We start from the raw sequence: 20,360 nt of genomic DNA on the forward strand, positions 1-20,360 counted from the left end.
AGGATCATCTTCAATAACCTGTACTATGCCTCCATTACCATTCAAAAAAATAAAAACATATTTATAAGGAAAAAATAATTCGGCCCTGCATATAACAAAAGATTTCTATTTCATTCTTCTCCCAAACCGAAAGTTGAGCGTTTGAACCAATGACAATCCTATGTTTCAAAAAATTAAATTAAAAAAAAAAGTAAGAGATAATCCGAGAGACATAGATCAAAGTTTGCATATACAGGATACAGGATACATATACAAGCAAAATAAATAAATAAATAAGCACTTCCATTGAAACCAACATATTCTCATTCAACAAGAGTTGAGATAATCAACATTTTGTTCCTCAACAGTACAACAAGAGTAACTTATTGGAATGCACCTTAAGAACTTAAAAAAAAAAAAAACCTGATGAACTCTTTCTTCAATATCATCCAAATGATCAACAGTGCATAGATTTGATGACATCAGCCTTTATGTCAGATAAGAGCAATAAAAAAAGTCAGAGATGGCAAACTCTAACAATAATGCAATTAAACTAGATGTTTCAAGAACTCTGTAAAAGAATGCCATAATAAGAGCTTGTGTGTGGAGGTCCAAAAATTATGGTCTAAAAAAAAAAAAAAATGGAAAAACATCCAAACAACTTGTTTGCAATGCACATAATCCGAGAGATCCACTAGAAAAACACAAAACTTAGTGCACAAGGATAACCTAATTCATGACTAGATAAGATTATTTAACTATACCAAAAAACACACAAATGGCATAAATAAGTAGTGGGCCAGTGCAATATTGAAATGAAGTGTGACATGTCTTTTGGTCAATCCACAACAAGATAAGCAGCAATTTTAAGACGAGGAAAATACAAGATGCAAACAAAATATTCTACTCACAAGTTGAATATTAGGGGACATCAGGATAGTGTTCAAACCTTACTTCATCTGAAGTCCATCTTTTGGAGCGCGAAGGTTCATGAGTTTGTCTCTCCATATAGCTATTAACAAACAATGTGTTACAATTGGCATATACTGAAAAAAAAAAATCTGCTGCAGGACCATCTTCTGGGCCATCTGCTGGGCTATTAACAAACAATGTGTTACTTCATGAGTTTGTCTCAAGGAGCTTATCAGGACCATCTGCTGCACTGAAAAAAAAATCACTCAATCCTCAGTTGTCAATACTGCAACAAAAACTGTCAAATGGTATGATAATCTAGGATCTTTTGGGTTGGGAATATGTTAAAGGGAAACCACTTTCTAAAGATGAAGAAAGACAGAGGCATGTAATTGTCACAATTTTTTAGCAGAAAATATTAGAATGTGTTGTCATTCCATGACAATTAGAGAAAAAAAAGAAAAAAAGAGAACATGTGCCACACTAAAGCTTTATGAGACAGAAACATAGTTACGTGATGGTCTTGAAAACAAAACTTTAAAATATGTCAAAATAAAAATGAGACTGCAAGGAATAAAATGATTATTTTGGTTAAAAAATTGTACAAAACTGTAGTTGAATAATAATAGAAACAAATGCAACATGGTCAATAATAATAGCTTATAGTCACTAATAATTACGGTGTAATGTTAAAAAATCACATAGAAGCTGACCGTAGTGATCAAACTTGCTCATTTTTAGTGGTACAGTCTTATTGAATATGTTGTGCTTTTAACAAACATGAGCAGTTACAAGCTCTCATTTGGGAAGAATGCAGATATCTTTTTACTAATTGTAGTTGAAGGCATCAGTTATGAGGCTTGAGCATGAATGCTATATAACGCGAAGCAGATCTTAACAATAATGCAGAATTTCAACAATACAGAATTTCAAAAAGCATCAATGAAAGATCATAACTGCTAACCATATCAACAATACAGCTATCCATATCAACAATACAGAATTTCAAAAAGCATCAATGAAAGATCATAGCTGCTAACCAACCACTGATTCAGAAATGAGAATGCCCTGTAACCAACCACTGGCAATATGTTTAAAAAGAGCATTGTGTGTGTGTTTGTGTATGCATGAGCACCTGAAATGTCAATGATACAGAGGAGAACTACCTGCAAATAGAAGCCAAAGAAGTATTGTCTCAAAAAAATTCCTGCAAGTACATTCACATTACAGAAAAAATTCAGAAATTGAATTCATATTTCAACAAAGGCTCAGATCTTGCCCCTCTATTCTTTCGCATGGATAAACATGAATTAAGGGCTGCAACTAAAGTTGCCACGCCACCCAATCTCTATACTCAAAATATAGGGCAAATCATCATAGCCACATGGTAAGAGTAATGCTATATAGAGCGAAGCAACCACACGAACCAGCCACATCGACAGTAATAAAATTTCAAGCAATAGAATCAATACAGAGGCTCAGACTCAACAATAATGGTTTTCCCCCATTCTTCCCCCTCCCTCTATAACAATAATAGTAGCGGTTGCCTACTAGGCCATCCAAGCTACTATACCATCGTTGTAGAGAGAAAAGGGCATTTGAGAAATTTTTAGGGCATCATTGCCTCTATACCTGATTTCAAGGCGAGCCGGGCTTTTTTCCCAAGAATTTCAGAGAACCAGCCACGTGATGTAGGAGAGAGGGAAATGGCGCCGGGAGCAGCGTCGGGAGCGGGCTGGAGCGAGGGTGCTGGACTGGTTCGTGCGGCTGTCGGGGACTCGTGCCGCAAGAGAGAGGAAACCGGCGAGAGAGAGGGAAATCGGCGAGCGGGACATTAAATGCGGCACGAGGGAAACTGGCGGTCGGGAGAACGATGCGGGAGAGAGGGAGATATCGGCGGCCGGGAGAGCGATGCGGGAGAGAGGGAAATCGGTTATGAAATTGACGGCCGGGGGAGCGCCGGCCGGGGTTTGGGGTTGCAGGAGAGAACGAAGACGAGAGAGTGATAGAGAGAAGGGAGAGGAGGGGGAGCGGCGGCACAGACATAACCCTAAACCCTAAGAGAGTTATTCATTCTTTTGTTTTTTTTTATGATTATTTAAAAAAAAATAAAAAATAAAAAATAAAATCATCTCACCCACGTGAAGCAGCCACGTCACCAGCCACATCATTCGTGTGGCTGGTTCGTGTGGTTGCTTCGCGTTATATAGCATTACTCTTTTTTTAATAAATAAGATCACAAAGTGGACACATAAATAATAACAAAAAGAATAATAAATATGAGCTAAAAATTAAGTTGAGTGTTAATGTGTAAAACTACTAAAAACAACCATATAATTCTAGATTTTTCTTAGTTCCATTACTACTTAATGTCAATATATTAGTTGTACTTTGGGGAAAAATCAATGAAAGAAACATGATATGATATGTCTTTGCTGTTTAATGAATAGAAATCAAATTAATCAATCTTGTGTTCCAAAAGTCTCCACCTCAAGTTTTCTAGAACTCAAGACTTGGACTTCAAATATATCATTCAAAATTTGTATACATCTAATTTGATTTAATTATTTATTTATATGAAAATTGTTGTCTTGATTATTCTTTCATATTATAAAAGCCTAATTGATGATAATTTTTTTAAATGTTTATAATTATATATAGATATATCAGTTTGGGACCAACATTTATTAATGAAAATTTAATTGTGTTTTTCTATAATCCGATGAACATTTATCTTAAATAAATATCTCTATGGGACCAACATTTAATTAGACATATTGGATTGGAAAAGACATTATTTGTTCCATTGACCTTCTTATTTTTCTTTCATCAATTACTATTTTCTCTTAAAATAAATTCCATTTAATTTTGTCAAATAATAATACTAATTATTATTATTTTTATAAAACACAACCATCCATGGCCACTATTTACATGCAAATATTATTTCATTAAAAAAAATATTTATAACAAATCTTTGCAAAAGAAATTTGCCTGCCCATCGTTGTTAGGCCCACAGAAAAAGGAGTCCATAGACTACTACCATTGGAAAAAGCCCATTAAATATAGCTATATAAGATCATGTAAAATAAATATTTTGCTATTTTGCCAAAAAAAATTAAAAATAAAATTATAAAAATAACAATATAAAAAGTTTATAGATAAAAAGTATCAGAGTAAAATTTATTTAAGATTTTTAATGGTAATCATAAGACAAATGCATTGAAAGCATCATAGCAAAAACAGTGAAAATATTTGTTCCTGTGTTTTTTCAAATTAAATGCAATTAAAATGCAATATTTAGGGAAGATTTTTAATCTTTTAAATTGACCTTTTCTTTTACAGCTTTTTATCTTGAGATTCAATGAAAATGTATTAAGTGAATAAATAAAATTCCTAAATTTTAACATTTATTTCAGTTCTATTGAATGACTCTTCAATTTAATATGAATTTAGAGTGGAAATTTCATTAAGAAAATTTAAATATACATCAAAATTTATTTATATAATTTTCTTCAATATTTCATTATCTGAAAATGGGGGAAAGGCTAAAACTGGAAGGACCAATGGTGAATAAATAATAGAATAAGGGACCAAAACATAGTTTTAACTAAAAGACAAAAAATTGTTAGAAATTAAAATTATTACTGTGCACTTCCACCACTTCCAATTTTGGGAAAACTCTGGAAGTTTGACTTCCGAGACCCACTTCCACTTCCACTTCCACTTCCTCATCAATGGAGGTCATCCCTCTCCCTTCTCGGCTTCGCTTCTCTTCTCTCCAATCACCCACTCCTTCTCTTCTCCGGCGATCCCTTTCTCTCAATGCCCACTCTACGCCGATCCCGATCGCAATGCCGATCGCTTGCGCTGCAGCGATCGGACCATGACGTTGTCGTCGTCGGCGCCGGCATCATCGGCCTCACTATCGCCCGCCAGCTTCTCCTCAGCTCTGATCTCTCCGTTGCTGTCGTCGATGCCGCTGTCCCCTGCTCCGGTGCCACCGGTGCCGGTGAGCTTCTTTTTGGCTTTGATTTTTTTGATCCATTTCTTGATTCTTTTTTTTTTTCATTGTTTTTGTGGGATTAGGGCAAGGGTATGTGTGGATGGCTCACAAAACGCCTGGGAGTGCGGTTTGGGAGCTAGGGTTGCGAAGCAAGCAGATGTGGGAGGAGATGGCGGAAGGGTTAGAGCGTGATGGAGAGGATCCATTGGATGTGTTGGGGTGGAGGAGAACTGGTACTATGTTTTTTTCAATGCTTAAACCCTAAAAGAATCTTTTTTAAACCTAAATGTTATTTTCTTTCAATAATTTTGACCTCCAAGTTATGACATTCACAATGGTTTTGAAGCTAAAATTCTTTTCTTTTTTTTTTTTGGCTCTCAATTTTAATCATTAAATTTACTGGAAGCTTTATTAGTAGTGTTTTTTGGTTTATGGGATAAATTTGAATAAAACAAGAACACTTTTCTTTAGTTAAGTTCTCATTTCTTTATTTGTATACTTTAAAAATTGTCATTAGATATGTATGACTACTAGTATAAAGTTGTGACACTGTTAACCAGGGATAATGTGCTGATAAAATGATTAAGGTGGTGTGAGATGGAGAAGTAGATAGATAAATATCAAAATGCTATATGTTGATTCATAAATAGTTGAATTTTTAAAGGCTCTATGTAAAATTTTTCCTTTATTATCTTTTCATGATCTGTTTACTTGCTAATTGGCAGGTGATGCATTTGTTATGATATTTTGTTAATAGGAAGCTTGGTAATTGGTACAACTTCGGATGAGCTAGTGATGTTGAAGGAAAGGGTTAGACTTTTCTCACAAGCTGGGCTAAGGGCAGAGTACTGGTCCGCCTCTTCTCTGCTTTCAGAGGAACCGGCACTTGAAGTTGGAAAAGAAAGTAGTGCTGTATTTTTACCTGATGATTGCCAGATAGATGCAGCACGAGCTGTTGATTTTATACAAAAGGTTCTTCCGTAGAAGAATTCCTTCTAGAATTCTATTGCTTGTGTGTAGAACAAAATTTTCACCTTTACTTGTGATTAGCTGCTGGTTCTTGTGCAATTTTTTTATTAAAATGTTTTGTTCTAGGTTAATAAAGGTTTTGCTACAGAAGGCAGATACACTGAGTTTTTTAACAACCCTGCCATTCGCTTATTAAGGTCTGCCAATACGTTTATTTGTCCCATTTGTTCTTCTCTGCGACAGAGTTTTATAACAGCACAGCTATTCATTCATTAAGATCTGCTCAATCATTATGTTACTAATTATTGGTATTGTTGTTATACAGATCAGATAGAAATGGAGAGGTTGAAGCTGTTGAAACTTCACATAATATCCTGTATGGTGAAAAAGCTATTGTGATTGCTGCTGGTGCTTGGAGTGGAACCTTGATGCGAAGCCTGGTTGTAAATTCTCCAACATTGCCTGATGTACCTGTGAAGCCTCGAAAGGTCTGATTTCAAAGATCAAATATTTGAATTTGCTATGTGAATAAAATTCTTTAAATCCTTTGTTTGCATAATTTCAATAATTTTGTGGCATAATCACTAAATTATATTTGAGTAGTCTGTAAGAGGAATTCACCAATGATTTCTATGTAGTTTTTTCTGGCTATATTCTATCTGCAATAGCTTGCAAAAAATTTATTCTCTTGCTTTGAAACTGTCAGGGCCATCTCCTTGTCTTGGAAAATTTCAACAAAATTCAGCTGAACCATGGGGTTATGGAGGCAGGATATATTGGTCATCAAGTTACGAAGATACCCAAGGCATCCCTAGTTTCAGAAACAATCGATGAACATAGTTTGTCGTCTATATCAATGACAGCAACATTGGATTCAATGGGTAATCTTGTTCTTGGTATCTTCTGAACCCCTTGTTTTATTTTCTTTTTTCAATTTTTTTAATCTATATCAGGCTTATTCATTTCTAATATTTTCCAGAGGATTATTTATTTATTTATTTTATTCCCAAGTGAAATGCCTATTAGTTGTTATGAAATGTGGGATAATGTACTGTGTTCAAGGTGATTTACTAATTCTAACCATGAACTTTGATCTAGTTGCTCACAAGGTTTTTAAAAACCCAAGGCGGGTTTCGAGGCGCTTCTCAACCGTGAGGCGAGGCGTAAGCCTCGAGGCGTTTTGAGGCGTAAGCCTCAATTTTTTTTGAAAAAAACAACAATAATATTTTCTACCAAATACAAAGTAACAAATATATTATTTTTATTTATAAAATAAATTATTTTTTCAAACTTATCTTATCTGATTAAAATATATTATTTTTATTTATAAAATAAATATTTTTTCAAACTTATTTTATCTGATTAAAATATATTATTTTTGTTTATAAAATAAATATTTTTTAAAAAAATTAATAAAATTATAACTTATCTTATCTGTAACCCATCTTATCTTATTTGTAACTTATCTTATTTGTAACTCATCTTATCTTATTTGTAGTTTATTTTGATAAATTTTGTCATTTTTACATAATCTTTAAATTAAAAAATTAAATTGGTACGTACTACTTGCAAAACCATAGGTGTTGATGAGTTTTTCTTTATTGAATTTTACATATAAAAGTTTCTATTAATGAAAGTATATACATATAAATATTTTTTATTTGCTTTAAAAATTAAAATGATATTACAAAAATCAGGATTTTTGAGGCTTAAGCCTCACACGCACTGAGGCGGTGCGCCTCAGTGCGTGCGCCTCTTGACAGTGAGGCTTAAGCCTCAGTTTTCAACCTCAAGGCGTGCGCCTTGAGGCTGTTCCCTTGCGCCTCGCCTTGAGGCGCGCCTCAAGGCGCACGCCTCATCCGATTTTAAAAACCAGGGTTGCTCACCATGCAAATAAAGATGGATGGATTACTGCATATTGTTTACTCTATTTTCCGTATCTCAGGCAGCAGCCGCCAGTTTACTGGGTTTGGTACAGAACTAGATGAATCAATTGTTCAGAGGATATGGGATCGTGCCGGAAAATTCTTTCCTAGTTTGAGAGTGCTTTCTCATGATATCAAGCAGTACAAGGAAATTAGGATTGGGCTCCGCCCATACAGTAAGTCTATACCCTCTGTATCCCATAGCAGCTGGGTGTAGGTTTGTTTTATTTTTTATTTTTTTGCTTTCAAAAAACCATATAGTAGTAGAATAACAAGATACATGTGTGCTGGTTACAGTGCCTGATGGGAAGCCGATCATAGGGCCTTTTCCTGGTTTACCAAAGGTACTCCTGGCAACTGGACATGAAGGAAGTGGACTTAGCCTGGTAAGTTACAATAAATTTGTGCTAGTATCTTTGAGCTTTCTGTGATTCAAATGTGCCATTCAGCTTATCGGATCTCTTTTAGAACTTATAATTTAATTCTGGAAAACAAGAGATGTTTGTTTCTGGATGTTGTCAAAGTTTGTATTGGTCCAGACTTCTGGTTTAGATGGTTGCCTCGGAATTTATTGATCATACATGAGAGCCTTTCTGTTTATTGAATGAATAGATATGGTAATGATCTATGTGGTTTCACAAAGGGCATGTTAGGTTGCCCATCCATCAGTGAGCAGGTAAACTGGGAAACTGGAATCATTCCCCAGTTTTTACATTTGATTCTCCTTGATTTGAGTTTTAGAGAGTTTTAAAACTAAGTTCCCTACTTTATATCCAATCCCTCTGTAGTCATTGAAACCAAAACAGAGCTCTAGCTCTGAGGTTTCCACTTATGAATTTAATCTTTATACATCCAAAGCAGCATTTTTTTCAGTCAGTTCAAAATTCTATAGATCTAATGCGTATATTGGTTGATTCTACACATTTCATCGCCCTTTGATATATATATTTGTGGATAATTTTGGGCATGTTTCCTCCTGGGGATGTCAAAGGCTCTTTTATGATAATAATATCATTGAGTGAGCACTATTAACCTTACTTTGCAGTAGCACTAGCTTTTTCGACTGAAAATGTCTTTCTTGTTATTACCGGTTTCTATAATGTCAAGTGTTTCTTCTTAAACCATCAATATTATTATCTGAAGTTCTAACATAAGGCATCAATGTTAAAGACAGTACTTTATACTTAGTTAAATATAGTAATTGATAGTATTTCCTTATTTTCATCTTTTTCCTACATTGTTTTCAGGCTTTGGGAACTGCTGAGATGATTTCTGATATGATCCTGGAAAACCCTTTGAAGGTTGATTGTACACCTTTTCTCTATCCACGATAGCTTTTTTAGTTCAATGTTAATTAACTGGAGATCTTCATTGAATCAAATGGCAGAATTTTTTCAGTGATTTGAATTCAGAACCCTGCCTTAATGTGTATTATCTGTTTGCCACCTGGGGAGGCTTATCAGAAAAACTACGTCCAGTTTTGTATTCTATAACAGAATTTTTCGGCAACTGAGAAAATCCTTAATTTTGTATTACTAGTATCCGGCGCATGCCTTTTTTTCCTTTTTTTCTGTGCTTTTTTTTGGGGTTTAATAAATTTTAGGATCATTACTGGTGCAATTAAAGGATGGTAGTGCTATTGTTTCCCATGTGAAAGATTGAAGGTTCAACTCTGGTTGAATATTTAGTATATGTAGCGACTTGTACACATAGCCAAAAAAAGTAATTGCCGTAAGAAATTGTTGATTTGCAATGTGTGTTTATACATTGTTATATATATATATATATAAATTTTCATGTGTTGTATGCTCCTTGTCCTTGCTGATGTATTGAGTTTTTAATGCTTATTTATAGATCAAATTTCCATAAAATAAAAATGAATATTTAAGCAAATTGATTAAGCGCTAAAAAATAAAGACATTGCCAAACAAGAAAGGATGAATAACAGCTTCCAAAATGTTGTATTAAATAATACTTTTCAATGTTTCAATCCGGTCAGAGTCAAAAATAACCCTGCAAATGATAAGCAAAGAAATGTTCATCATCCAAAGTCAAACAACAACCTTACAATAACCTCAAAAAGTGATCTTTTAGATTTTTCCTGCATAAGATTCACCATAAGACTACATGATATCAATCATGATAAAAGAGTTGAGTGATGGGTAAAAACCTAATTTGTCCTGGAATATTGCTTCTATGGATTTCAGAAGTCAATCTACAGCCATGGCCTCTGAAACAACACTGACATCTTCAATGTTAAACCTTTGCTCTTCCATTACAATCTTCAGCTCGTCTGCGAAGTTCTTTTGATCATCCTCAATAGTGCTTTGCAATTCATCCACCTGATAAAGAATATATCGATCAATTCAAACAAGGTCGAACAAAACATCAATATTGCTATTCAGTGCCATACACTACTCTGAATGTGAATTTTCCCAGTTCCAGGGTCCAGGTACTCTAAATCCTGACAGGAAAGTTTTTAGATAGTGAGATTTTCCAGGCATGATTTAGAGTCCAACTACTCTGCATGGATTTGCCACTGACTGAATGCATGATTTGGATATAAATAAGCAGCATAATACAAACTTTTCATAGGCCTATAACAACTTTAAACAAGAGAAAGGCAAAAAAGTATTTCAGAAGGATAATTTTCCATCAAACAACAGGATGATAGAGTAAAGAACTTTGGCCTAGAATATATATGTTAAAGGGATTAGAGCAGAAGCAAAAAAAGAAAAAAAGACAAAAAAAATCATGATTTAGAATATATGCAATAGAAAAAAATCGGATTGAAATGGTTATGCGAATAAGTTTTATTCACCATGAATGAGGGATGAATGAAAGCAACACCCAAGTATATTGCCCTAAAAATTTAATAACTTTTGACTGCTTGAGACAAGAATGATATGTGTATCAAGCTAAAGTTCATCCTCCACACTTGGTCATCTTATGAAGAAAATAAACGCAAAGCAAATTTATGTCTGCAAGTCAAACTTACCACATGCAACAAAAGAGAGAACTGTTTCTTCCGAAGGTCCAGGGTCCTTATTCCTGCAGCATTCTCGGCCTCTAACATTGCGATTTCCTTCTCAAGATCTGAAATAATTTTTTGTGTCGCTGATCTAGGAGGCTGCAACGCAATCAACCTTCTGATTGCTTCACACTCTTCCTTGTGTTGCCTCTCAATTTTGCTCTCCTCTAGTTGTTTCTTCAAATCCTCAATATCAGTCTGGGCCTGCAATATTTGCCGTTGGATATCTCCTTGGAGCTCATTAAAGCTCTCTTTCTCTCGGATATTAGCTTCCACAACAGCTTTACTCTTGAGAAGTGGAACTTCAAAGGTAGCCATTTCTTGTAAAAAGGTCTTGTATAGTCTCTCACATTCACTAATGTTATCCGCATCTTTCTCAATTTCAAGAGCAAATGAAGTAAACTTTTTCTGAAGCTTCTTAAGTGGTGGTTCACCCCTCGTGGTAGTGGTGCGAGTAAGAAGCCTATGTTTAATTATGGCATCATCTTCACGAGGTCCAAATGCATAAAGTGCAGCCATCTCTTCCCCTCTGCCAGCAGCCTTTTTTCCTTTGACTAACATTTGAAAGAATTATGAAATTATAATAGCCTCTGCAATCAAGACAATGGATAGGTTAGGAAAGAAAAAGGTTAATACCAGTCAGATCAATTGTAGAACTAAACTTTGCAATTGCAAGCGAATAAAGAGACAAGCAAAACACCACCATAAATAGACCTTAAGAAGACAGCCTAGAAAAATACATCATGGAAAAAAAAGTTAAAGTGGAGGAGGTTGGGTTTTAGCAAGAGATGGAAGCAGGTTTCATGTTTCAATTGTATAAAAGACAAAAAGAAAAGCATTTTCAAGTTAATTTGGTGTAGGTTGGAAACGCCCATCAAGTCCATTGACTGCTTTTTTTCATTATTCCAGCAATTTCTTCCTTTTCATTCCAGCTAAATTAGTGTAGGTTTGTATACCTTAAGATAGAAAACCAATAAACAAGATAAATATATATATATATATATATATGTATATATTTTTAAGGTTTACAATAATTTTCCACATAACAGAATATATTGCTCACATGAAAACAGCATATTTCTTCAGCACCAATACAATATCTAAAAACCAATACAATATTTCTTCAGCACTGATACAATATCTCAGGTATAACCCTGTGCAATTGAAAAATAGATGTATTATCAAAAACATAGCTCAAGGATAAACTTTATGCAAGCAAGTGCACATATACAAATTCTTGTCCCCAAAATCCAAAATATTATCATATTTTTCTATTCTTGTTTTCTCGCATTTCAACAAACTCAAAATAGGATCAAACCATTGAAAACCTATGTCAACCACATAACTACCCACAGATACCAAGTTTTAGTTCATGTGCATAGCTAAATCATTCCAATGAAAATTTCCAAATCTAAATAAAGCTAAAAGCTTTTATTTTCCAAATTTCGCTTGCAAAACTAGAATAATATGGCATCATACTACTAGACCTCACTACCAAATGGATGCTACATAAAAACCGTTCTGAAACCACATAACCTTAGAAGATTAAAATGATACATTGGCAGTAGTTTCCACTAAATTCCAATCAATATTGATTCTTTACATAGTAATAATTCATCGTTCTCTTAAGTATCAACTGTGCAATAAAACTTGTAACTAATATGAGTAGACTGACCCTAAATTTCCATCTCAAATACTTTCAACCAAACAGCTAACATAAGAGACCTCAAATCATAAACAAATTTAAAAGGTATACAGGCAGTGAATTCCACTGAATTCCCACCAAAATCTCTCCTTTACATATTCTTGCACCACTTGCCTGCAAAAGGTATACAGGCAGTGCATTCCACTGAATTCCCATCAAATTAAAAAAGCATACAGGCAGTGCATTCCCACTGAATTCCCATCAAATTAAAAAAGTATACAAGCAGTGAATTCCACTGAATTCCCATCAAAATCGCTCCTTTATATATTTATGCACCATTTGTCTACAAAAATTTGTCATTATGGCAATCAAACTGCCAGAAAACTCCAATTTAATGTGCATTCTACCAAACAGCTTGATCAGAAACCTCACAAGTCACACCATAACAAGTCATAAAGATAAAGAGGCAGTGAAACCCACTAAATCTCCACAAAAAAATTCACCTTTACACATATTCACTGCTTTCCTGGGATTCAACCAGGAGCACATCAATCTATAGTTGCACAAAACGTCTGAACTCTCGGTTAGTAGAGTTTAGATCACTCACTCTTCGATGGACTCTTCAACAATATCCCCATCAGAAGCAACCGAATTGAAAACAATTCCACTCATTAATGTACAAACTGGATGCAAAACCCTAAATCTAACCCTCAGATAACCAGTAGAGGAGGCGGCAACGGTGCAGAGGTAGAGAAAGGAAGAGGAGAGAGAGAGAGAGAGAGAGAGAGAGAGAGAGAGAGAGCGAGATAGTTACCACAGTTCCAGGAGTAAAGACGACGACGGAAGACGGTGGCGGGTGCGGCGGGCGACTGGTGGCGGAGGAGAGCGACTCTGCCCTTTGCCTTCAGCCTTCAGGGTTGGGTTTTTTCAACGTAACCCTGAAAAAAGTCCATATTTACACACACATACACCCACTAATGTATGATAAGCTAATCCTGCCACACAAAAGTGTTAAGGGAGTGGGTAAGAGTTCGAATTTTTTTCTCCAACAGTATTATTTTTATAATGTTTTTGTATTTATTCACGGCCCTATTTGTGAGTCCTCAGTCTTTTAAAGTAACAAGGTAAGAAAGTTATTTTAGAAGTTCTATAAATTATTATAATTGGTATATTTTTATACATATTTGTTCTTTGACAATTTTTTAAAATGGAAGACATTTGTCACCTATTTCACAACGAGATGAGTCTTAATGTGCGTTTGGTTAACTGTAAAGACAGAGGATTTCATATTATAATGTAATTGTAAATCCTATAATTGATAATATAGTGATGTAACAAATCCAATATCCCGAGTTAGATGTATTTGGAATGTAGGATTATAGAATTTTGTATTTGGTTAGAATGATTTTAAATCTGGATTTATAAAAAGATGTGTATGGTTTGATGTATTTGAATTATATGATCACCATGGTGAGATTACCCCTCACATGTTTAATATCTCATTTTTTTAATATATATAAAATCAAAAATCCTAATATCAAGAGAATCATAATTATATTATTAAATTAATTTTTAAACACATTATTATATATTATGATAATATTGAATTTTAAATATTATTATTGGAATTATTTCAATTAATTTTAACTATTAATATAACCCTAAGAACCAATTATTATAAATCTAAAAAACGTAAGTGTACAAAATTTTTCATATATGCTTTCTAAACATTTGCATGGATATTTCATCTATTTCCAATTGTTATTGGTATAAATTTAAAAAGAGGACAACAATGCATAATTTTCACAGCATAAGTTTGACAACATAATAATTTGTTCAAAAGGATATATTTGCAACTCATTCTCTTTTTGAGTAAACTAATACCAAATCAAGCATGACAATCTATAATCTTTGAAAACATCACATGAAATACAAAAATTCATTATTTGCAAACAAATACCTTTAAGACAACGACATATGAAAGCAAATCAAAAACACATATTAATTTTAAACAACAACTTATATAAGTCCAAAAAATACATATAATTCTCCATGTAAACTCCATATGAAAACTCTTACAAACATACATATAAAAGTCTTCAAATACACATAAAAGTCCAGAAGTGCAAACATAAGTTCTAAAAGTCCACAAAGTCAAATATACATATAACCATTCATATGAGAAATTCTCACTAGAAAGAAGCCATCCCGAGGAGGAATAAGATTCATCAACTTTCACATTGATCTAATTCTGCAAGGAAAACAAATTAGCATATCTAATTATCTCTGGGGCAGTGTTCACGGCCTCGTTTACGGTCATATCTACAGCAAAGCCTCACAATAATTTCGGTTTTGGAGGTGTGGAACAGGGGGTTAACGACATATTTGCGACGAAAGCACGATGAGAGATCATCATACGAAGAATGGTGTTGAAGAACGGTGTTGGAGACCAATGACATTGATGAAGAAAATGATGGCTTTCTCAAAGGAGGTGAACAAATCCAAAAGCTAAAATATGCTTGTTGCTTTTCAATTACCTTATATTTAGTATTACGATATGGGTTTGATGTTATTTGGAGTTTCATATGGATTTGCAAGTACATCTAAACAAACATCAGTATTTTCAATTATATGTAAACTCAAATACCTCCAAACAGACAGACTCTTATTGTTTATATAATCATGATGATAAAATTGGTAAATATGTGCATGATTCATTTTTATTTATTAAATATATATTGTTTTATTTTAATTTCAAAAATTTTCAAATTTATTGTTGTGCTTGTGACTTTGAAGTCTGAACTATATCAATTTATTTGTTTGATTATTTTATTTTATTTTTGTCTTTATTAGTTTATCTAATATTATATCAAAAGTTACAAAATAAATTAGATACTTTTATAAATTTATTAATTAACACAAGAATGGAGGGTTCAATATATATATATATATATATATATATATATAAAATTATAGCCTCCCAATGTGAAGAGGCTGGACCCCTTAATGCTGACTATCAAATGAAGCATTGAGTTAATTTCTTGGCTCCTTTAATTACCACTTTCCCTTCGGTGAATAGACCCCCACAGCATAACAGCCAATCAGGCGATTTTAGCCCTCAATCTAGTCTCAACATCATTCATGACAAATAATCTAATTTTAACAGTTATCTCTTGATCATTGGTTAAATTTTTTTCTTTGGGCCCTACTCCATCATTGGTAGATCTGATTCATTCTTTTGTGTTATCTAACTTAGCATGCTTTATTCCCTTATGCTTAATATGTAGTTCGTAATTGCATTTTATTTTATTTTTTTTAAACCTCTTTTATTTTTAATGAAAAAGTGATTTATCCCAATTTTTTCATTTTTTATCATATATATATATATATCTATTTATATAAGATATTCAAGTGGTAAGCATATAGCCATTTTATTTAATCATCCAACAAGTAGGATTACTGCACTTTAAACTTGGAACACAGCTCAGTTCCAGATCAAGTTGATAAACAGAATCTCTCATGTCTCCTTTGCATGCCAACTAGTTTTTCTGACTTATTATAATCCTTGCAGCTATATATATATTTTTTTCACTTATTGATTTCATTTTGACTTAATTGCCTTTGAATAGTCTAAATGTATCATTTTGAATCTATGCTAAATGATTCCGAACCTAAGGTTGAAAGACCAAGTGCTTTGATATGGGCATAATTTGATCTCATAATTTTTATAAATTAATAGATAACAAGTGCCTCAAATTAAAAAAAAAAATTATGGGCTTGCACAGACGTAGAGCACAACCATTAACTCAATAAATAGTTATGTCTTTTTTTATGTAAATTTTAAAATTTGATCTCGGAACCTCTGGAAAAAATATCCTACGTGAAAGATACATTATTCTAGATAAATAGAATATTGGTTAATCTCATAAATTCACAGGCATGCGTGCCAAACAAAAATTACCAATAATGAAACATAGAAAGAACCATTAAAATTATTCATGTTAATTTATTTTTATTAAGGTTTCGGTATGTATATATAAAATATTGATTTTATTTTAAATTTTATAGTGTGATATAGGTTACAACATGAAATGGTTTTGCCCGATAAAGTAAACTATAATAAAGCTAAATAAAAGTTAAAAAAAAATCATGTATTGATATATATATGATTAAAATGATCATATAACATGTTATTTTTTTTTTGGACAGTATAGTACGATTTAAATAATATTTTGGATAAATGTGCTCTCGTACATGGCATGGTCCATTAGTTTTCACATGCTTTGAGCTTGGACATGATTTAAGTTTGAATCCCCGAATTAGTAAAATGTACAATAAATCTCTTTTGGGAAAAACAATGAATTTTATTGCTAGAGTTGGAGCTTTATAATTGGTATTATTTAACACGTGTTGAAGATAACATGATAAAAATGATGATGTGGCAAACAAGATGACATGACAAGGTGGCAAGACACATGATGATATGACAAAGAGAAATGATGACAAGAAGCCTTGAAGCCTATCTTTGGAGAGCCTATGATTTAGAAGATCTTTTTTGAAGAAGTTATTTTTGGTAAGTGCAAGATCCTATTCACATGGAGGCAAAGCCAAAGCCAAAGTAAGACACAAAACTTTATAGTCAAATCTATTTGAAGACCAAGCTATTCAAGGATAAAGCTATTTTTGACAAGAACATATATTTGGAGATGATTGAAGCCCAAGCTTGGATGAATGAAGATCATGAATGGAAGATATTGAAAAGCTAAACTTGGATGAAAGAAGATCAAGTTTAGTAAGAAGATATTGAATACCAAACTTGGATGAATAAAGATCAAGTTTGAAGATTATGAAGACTAAACTTGGATGAATACAGATTAAGTTTGGAAAGAAGATTTTGAAGATCTTTGAAGATCATCTTTGGTGAGATGGAGGCACGCCTTAGTGGGTGCTACTCTCGGGAGAGGGACCTACTATAAGATGTGAAGAGGTAAGCTAGTTGCTGACAGTGAGTGCTTGGGAGTAGTTGAGTATACAGTTGGGAGGACTGGGGCCGTTGCAAGGTGGTGTTGCAACAGAAGTTAGAACTCAGTCAGGATCAATAGGTAGGCTGCATTACAAGCTCAGTTAAAACAGGAGTTGCAACATCTAACTTTGAAAAGTGTCTGAGTTAGAAAGCCGCAAAGATTCTAAAAAGAGGAAGCGCTATATTTGGGACATACGTTGAGAGACTCTGTTATGAAATTTTGGATGTGCCACCGAAGAGAGTCCTTTGGGTAATGGTGAGTGAGAGTGGGCATCGGACAATGTAGAGAGGGTTATTCTTTATCTTTGTAAAGATGAGTGTGAGAGTTGAAGTCATTGTTTTTCACCTTTATTAGTGGATTGTTGATCTTTGGCCTCAGCCCCCTAGGCATAGGCAAGTTGTACCGAATTAGATAACCAATTCGTGTGCCTCCCTTTCTCTTGCGTGTTTGATTTTACATTGAATGTATGTGTTTACATTATATGAGAGATTGAGTGAAAATCACTATACTAATACCCCTCAAAAGTTATATAGTAGAGGGATTTATTTTTCAGGAATTCATTAAATCACCGTAACTTGTGCGCCTCTATATTTATATTCTTTGATGTAATTTAAATTAGGGTGCTTATCGTCAATTTGTAAAAATAAAAAATAAAAAAAAATTGTTTGGTGGTTATTTATAATATGCAAGATTTGCCCTGTCGTTAAAAATTAAATGAATTTTAATAAAGTGTCTAAAAAGATAAAGTTGATTTATAATAATGAATTGAAAGTTGTTGTCTCGTAATTGAATATTCATCCATGATCTTTGGGGCCTATTTCTTAGCTTAATATATGTATAACCAAAAGCCATGTGAGGAAGAAGACAAATGAGGCTAATTAATGTTTAGTGAAGGACACTGCTGGCTCGGTGGTCTCATAAGTTGCAGCATTAACTCTTATATTAAAGTACAATTGGATCACATAATGTTTCCTTAAATAAATAAATAAAAATTCATGATAAAAAATTATATTCCAATTATAACAAGATCAATGGAAAGACTATCTATAAGCTTTCTCTATTACACCATGTTTTGAAAACCGGACCGGACCGGCCGGTCGGACCAGAAAAACGAGGAACCGGCCCATAGCCTGGTCCGGTTTTAGAATTAATGTTGACCGAATTTTGAACCGGTCAAACCCGGCCAAACCCGGTGAACCGGCCGGTCGGACCAAAACCGGATGGAACCCGGTTTTCAATTTTTTTTTATTTTGTTTTGTTTTGTTTTGTTTTTGTTTTTTTGTGTTTTTTTAAGAAAGGACTTAGGGCATGAATTGGCTCTTTTTTTCTTGATTTCATGATACTCTTTTGAGTCTTGATTTGTCGAAAAATATTATTTGGATTTTTTGAACTTTTGGAGTTTAGAGATATGAGAGAGAAAACTTGTAAATTGTTTAAGAGGTATAGATCATTTAGGACTTATTTTTATTTTTATACTTTTTATTTTTAATGATAATGATGATCAAATATGAGAATTAAATTAATCATACTTAGTTCTAGTTTTGTTTTTGAATTTTTTTGTTCATGCCTTGTCTCATCCTCACATAATTAGTAATTTAATTAGTTGTTTAATTTATGTAGTTATCATCATCCATTTATGATTAATAGATTAAAAAATAAAAGGTGAATCTTCAATCATTTTGATAAAATCATAATGATATTAAAACAAATATTTAAGATAATTATGATTAAAAATATAATAAAGTTTGTTATTATATGTATATATATATTATATATATAATATTTAAGATAATTATTTATTTATGACGTCATCCGGTCCGACCAAAACGGGTCATCCGGTCGAACCGACTGACCCGTGACCAAAATATGAGACCGGTTCGCTATCCGGTCCGGTTTTAAAAACATTGCTATTATTACATGCCCAATGGATTACTAATATAGGAATAAAAAAATAAAATAATTAATTAAATTGTTAAGTATATATTATAATGACACATCTAACTTGTTGGAATAAAGTCTCTGTATTGTTAGCAAGCATGTAACACATGAAAAAAAAATCAGAAAAAAATGATCAACAAGGAATAATGAGTGAGTCTTTATAAATACTTGTATTTTTTTTCTCCTTGGAGTGCAAAGCTGTTATTGTTGAGTAGATATGACCTATATTGGAAACCATATATTTATTTATTATTTATTTTTTATGTTATTGTCTCATTTGTTTTTTTAGAAGTTTCTCGTTAACCCATGTCATCTTTTAAAATTTAATTTAAACGGTGTTGCAAAAAGTGCAAAAGCATATTCTTTTTAAAATCATTGGTTTTACATTTTTTTAAATATATCTTGAGAGAAAAAAATTAATCGCTATCTACACTAACGTGTAACCATTATAATCCAAATATTGTCAAACTTTAGTCCAACAACAAATCATTCATTAGTGAAACATGATTTCTCTTATGATGTGATCGATGGATATGATTTTATAGAAAATATGATACACATATATGATTTATTATCAACTAGAACTTATCAAGGATTAAGCCAATACTATTAATTTATATATAAAATGTAACTATCAATCAATTCACCATTTTATTATAAGTTACTTGCATGAGAAAGCAACTGATAATTACTAAGAAACTTTCATCACAAAATTACAAATATAGTTGACTTCTTGGTCTCCAAACAACACATTAATAAATGGGCAAATCAAGTGGACCAACTCTAGTCTAGCACTTTAAAAAAAAAAAAAAAAAATTCATCAAATAATGGCCTTATGCTTTGATATATGAATATATGTTTTTTGCAAGGCGTTTGATTTGGATGTAATTTTAACGCAGTAGATTTCCAGCTATAACGAATCCCAAAATAC

General features: G+C 33.0%; 2 protein-coding genes across 2 annotated transcripts; one reads left to right on the forward strand and one right to left on the reverse strand.

Annotated features, from left to right (window-relative positions):
* Positions 1-4,574: 4,574 nt before the first annotated feature.
* Positions 4,575-9,358, forward strand: LOC120256891 (hydrogen cyanide synthase subunit HcnC). The gene is made up of 9 exons (XM_039264561.1): positions 4,575-4,903; positions 4,981-5,130; positions 5,655-5,869; positions 5,993-6,063; positions 6,192-6,354; positions 6,573-6,762; positions 7,812-7,967; positions 8,089-8,177; positions 9,039-9,358. Exons 1-9 carry the CDS (start codon positions 4,717-4,719, stop codon positions 9,123-9,125), a joined length of 1,308 nt encoding a protein of 435 aa, XP_039120495.1. The 5' UTR covers positions 4,575-4,716; the 3' UTR covers positions 9,126-9,358.
* Positions 9,359-9,727: 369 nt separating this feature from the next.
* On the reverse strand, positions 9,728-13,564 carry LOC120256882 (THO complex subunit 7A-like). The gene is made up of 3 exons (XM_039264551.1): positions 13,282-13,564; positions 10,790-11,412; positions 9,728-10,133 (listed from the first exon to the last, which is right to left on the reverse strand). The coding sequence occupies exons 2-3, from the start codon at positions 11,381-11,383 to the stop codon at positions 10,002-10,004; spliced, it is 726 nt and encodes a 241-aa protein (XP_039120485.1). The 5' UTR covers positions 11,384-11,412; positions 13,282-13,564; the 3' UTR covers positions 9,728-10,001.
* Between the last annotated feature and the right edge of the window lie 6,796 nt (positions 13,565-20,360).

The sequence above is a fragment of the Dioscorea cayenensis genome, unplaced genomic scaffold, assembly GCF_009730915.1.
Source record: "Dioscorea cayenensis subsp. rotundata cultivar TDr96_F1 unplaced genomic scaffold, TDr96_F1_v2_PseudoChromosome.rev07_lg8_w22 25.fasta BLBR01001699.1, whole genome shotgun sequence".
NCBI lineage: Eukaryota > Viridiplantae > Streptophyta > Magnoliopsida > Dioscoreales > Dioscoreaceae > Dioscorea > Dioscorea cayenensis.

Excerpts from the sequence above, each read along its gene's own strand:
- LOC120256891 (XM_039264561.1), top strand. The coding sequence starts at position 4,717 with ATGCCCACTCTACGCCGATCCCGATCGCAATGCCGATCGCTTGCGCTG. Across the intron at positions 5,131-5,654 it reads GTTGGGGTGGAGGAGAACTG|GAAGCTTGGTAATTGGTACA; the intron begins GTACTATGTTTT and ends TTTTGTTAATAG. Across the intron at positions 7,968-8,088 it reads GATTGGGCTCCGCCCATACA|TGCCTGATGGGAAGCCGATC; the intron begins GTAAGTCTATAC and ends TGCTGGTTACAG.
- LOC120256882 (XM_039264551.1), bottom strand. The coding sequence starts at position 11,383 with ATGTTAGTCAAAGGAAAAAAGGCTGCTGGCAGAGGGGAAGAGATGGCT. Across the intron at positions 10,134-10,789 it reads TCTCTCTTTTGTTGCATGTG|GTGGATGAATTGCAAAGCAC; the intron begins GTAAGTTTGACT and ends ATTCTTTATCAG.